The 3,620-nt window shown below is 42.8% G+C and overlaps 1 protein-coding gene across 2 annotated transcripts in view; it reads left to right on the forward strand.

Moving 5' to 3' along the window:
- The window catches only part of BRCA2 (BRCA2, DNA repair associated), an 86,393-nt gene that overhangs the window by 21,497 nt on the left and 61,276 nt on the right, over positions 1 to 3,620 (forward strand). For both annotated transcript variants that reach the window (XM_019524518.1, XM_019524519.1), the window contains exons 5-7: positions 1,588 to 1,640; positions 1,741 to 1,781; positions 1,865 to 1,976. In XM_019524518.1, the coding sequence (XP_019380063.1) occupies positions 1,588 to 1,640; positions 1,741 to 1,781; positions 1,865 to 1,976 (206 nt within the window). The remainder of the gene's footprint in view (positions 1 to 1,587; positions 1,641 to 1,740; positions 1,782 to 1,864; positions 1,977 to 3,620) is intronic.

Below are 3,620 nucleotides of genomic sequence, written 5' to 3' on the forward strand. Positions count from 1 at the left end.
AATGTTTGTTCACCAGAACGCCCCAAGGGATGACAAGGTCGAACAGTTATAAACTCCTTCAAGACCGTTTCAGGCTGGACATAAGGAAGAATTTCTTTACTTTCTGAGCCCCCAAGGTCTGGAATAGCCTGCCATTGGAGGTGGCTCAAACACCTACATTGAACACCTTCAAGAGTAAATTGGATGCTTATCTTGCTGGGATCCTATGACCCCAGCTGACTTCCTGCCCCTCAGGTGGGGGCCTGGACTCAATGTTCTTCCAAGGTCCCTTCCAGCCCTAATGTCTAAGAAATCCTATGAAAATCTAGCTGAGTGAATTAGAACTTGTCAGCTACATATTTATTTTACCCTTTTTTTAAATTGGTTGAACTCTTACGCTATTGATTAAAATATTTTTCTTTTCATTTAATTAACTTATAGCTTGCATAAGACATGTTAGTTGACCTTGTATCAAATGATAAGGATTGTAGAAGCTGAAATAATTACCATGAAATAGTACCTGCAATATATTAGTATCACATGCTAAAAATAATTCCTTTCCAAAATAAATTAATGACTAACTATTCATTGATTCTTTGTAATATTCTGTTTTCTAGAATGTGGGTGTTTTGTTTTGTTTTTCAAATCAAGCTGAAGTATTTCAGGTTAGGCACAGGCATACTTAGTGAAGTATGTTAATTTCAAATGACCACCATCTTAGATACCAGATTTCAATACAATTCAATCAGTACAGTCTGTATATAGATTTTTAGTGTCGGAAGGGACCTATTAGATTATTGAGTGTGACCCCCTGTCCTGGGCAGGAAAGAGTGCTGGGTTCAGATGACCCCAGCCAGGTGTTTTTTTCCAATCTCCTCTTAAATACCTCCAAAGAAGGGGATAACACCACCTCTCTTGGAAGCGTATTCCATATTTTGGCAACCCTCACTGTAAAGAATGTTTTCCTGATATCCAATCTAAATTTGGTCTCCTTCAGCTTGGCCACTGTTTCTAGTTACCCTGATGGGTGCCTTAGTAAACATCGTATCCCCTATTTCCTGCTGTGCCCCCCTGCATGAGTTTGTAGACAGCCACAAGATCACCTCTCAGCCTTCTCTTGCAGAGGCTGAAGAGATTCAGGTCCCTCAACCTGTCCTTTTAGGGTTTTTCTTGTAGGCCTTCACCATATGGGTGGCCCTCCTCTGAACCCTTTCCAAGTTATCTACATCCCTCTTGAAGTGAACCTCCCTTCTCCCCCTCCAGCCCATTGCTCACAGTCCCCAGTTGGCTGGGAAGGCTGGACAGGGTGCGGGTATTCCAGCAGCCTCCTGGGAGGTGTGTGGAAGTACCCCCCCAGCTGCTGACCTGAGTGCCAGCAGGCACCGAGCCCCCCCACCAAACAGCACATGTCTGTTCAGTTGGAACATGCTTTAGTAAAATGCAATAGAGTGTTTTATACATGGGCTTTTTGAACGTCTGCACTTAGCTTTAAATTACAAATGCAGTTTTATGACGGATGTTATGCTTGATGGTGCATATTATCTATTAGGAATGCTTACCATTTTATATTAATAAACGATGATTTTTTGCTTGTTTTTGTCTGTGTAGGTCATCAGTTTTAAGAAGTAGTTTCAGAACACCACAGAAAAGTATTGTTCCTGGTGTGTATATTTGTTCTCTGCCTCCTACTAATGAAAATATCCAATAACTTCTAGAGGTAATAGATGACTTAAAAGTTTTGATTTAATTTTTGTTTTTCAGTGGCATATGGAAGCTTATTTTGCTCACCTAAGCTGTTGGAGGTAAGAATTTTATTTCCAAATGCTAGTTTCTTACAGGTGTTTTTGAAATTCTTTGTAAAAAATATTATTTGGTATGTTTTTAGGTCAAGACACCAAAATGTATTTCTGAAAGTCTGGGAGCAGAGGTGGACCCAGATATGTCTTGGTCAAGTTCTTTAGCCACACCACCTACCCTTGGTACAACAGAAATAATAGGTAACACTATCAATGCATAACGATTTGGGGTTAAGCATTTGGTTTTAATGGGTCTTATGGTTGGCATCCTTTTATTTGCAAGTGATGGTGGATATTGCAGCCTATGGCGTAGATGGTGTACAGTATCTCACGTGACCAAATAGTCCAATCCAAGATTTGCATGATCTGTGGCAGTGGTTGCAAGTGTGTGTGTCATGGTTGGATGGTTTGAGGGCTGCTTGCTTCCTACGGACTCTTTTCAAGCTGTTGGAGCCAATTTCTGTCGTGGATATTGATGCCCTAGTGGAGATGATGATGCCACTTGTTCTGATCACTTGCCAACATTTCTTATTGGTCAGGACCAATTCTAAATGCCTTCACATCCCCTCTTGCATGCGTCTTTGTAGAGTAGCTTGGGATGTCCTGTCGTTCTTCTACCCTCCAATAGTTCCCTGTTTAGCATAGCCTTGGGTGTATGTCCATCTTCCATTCTGCTCAGGTGGCCTAGCCAATGCAGTTGTCTCTGTTTGAGTAGGGCTGTCACGCTTGGTAAATTTACCCTTTGAAGAACCTCTGCATTGGTAACTCTGTCTTTCCATTTGGTGTTGAGTATGCAGTGTAAACGGCGCAGGTGGAAGCTGTTTAATCTTTTCTCTTGATGTGCAGAAGTTGTCCATGTTTCCTGTCCGTACATGAGTGCTGAGTATGCAAGCCTTGTACACTAGCGTTTTGCTCTTAATAGTAAGCTTTGAGTTTTCCAGGCTCTTTTTGTTATTCTGCTGAAGGTGGTGGCAGCCTTTCTGATGCAGACATTAAGTTCTTCATCCAGTGAGAGGTTGGCAGTCACTATAGAATCTAGGTAGCTGAACTTTTCAATTACTACAAGATGCCTCTGGTTGTTGCGGTCACCCTTATCTTCTTAATTTTTATACAGAGTGGTGATGCTTGTGTCACGCATGTCTTGTGGTACCTCACCCTCTTTCCAGCATTTGAGTAGCAGCTGATGAAGATATGATAATAGGCTTTCTTTTCCACTCTTGAGAATTTCTGCTAGGATGCTGTCTTTTCCAGGAGCCTTGCCACTTGATAATGAATCAATGGCCTTGCTTAGCTCTTCTACAGTGGGCTCCACATCTAACTCTGGCATGACCTGTAGAGTTGGTATTTGGTCCAGTAATTTGCTGGTGATGTTTCTTTCTTGTGAGTATAGCTCTGAGTAGTATTCAACCCAATGAGACATCTGCTTGCTTTTATCTGTAACTGCTTTACCACTGCATGACTTGAAAGGTGCAGTCTTGTTGACAGTAGGACCTAGAGTTTTCTTTAAAGCTTTCTTCAGATGGTTGTACATGACTTTGAGGTTTCCTGTGTCTGAGGCTTGTATCTCATCACAGAGTCCAGTACTAGGGGTGTACTGATAGAGATTTTGGGGGCCAGTGCCGATAGCCGATTTTTAAGGAGGCATATCGGCCAATGCCAATCCGATTTCCGATACAACTGCATGTACCTGGTAAGTCTGTTGTGGTGGAAAGGGAGAAAAGAGGAACAGGGCATGGGGCGGGGAACAGATCAGCGCTCCCTGTGGTGAGGGAGTGGGGCTGGGTTAGGCGCTGGCCAGCCAGGGTGGGGCACAGCATAGAGCCTCGGCTTATCCAGGGGAGGGGG

This window comes from Gavialis gangeticus, unplaced genomic scaffold (assembly GCF_001723915.1).
Source record: "Gavialis gangeticus isolate Ggan-Ray unplaced genomic scaffold, GavGan_comp1, whole genome shotgun sequence".
NCBI classification, from domain to species: domain Eukaryota; kingdom Metazoa; phylum Chordata; order Crocodylia; family Gavialidae; genus Gavialis; species Gavialis gangeticus.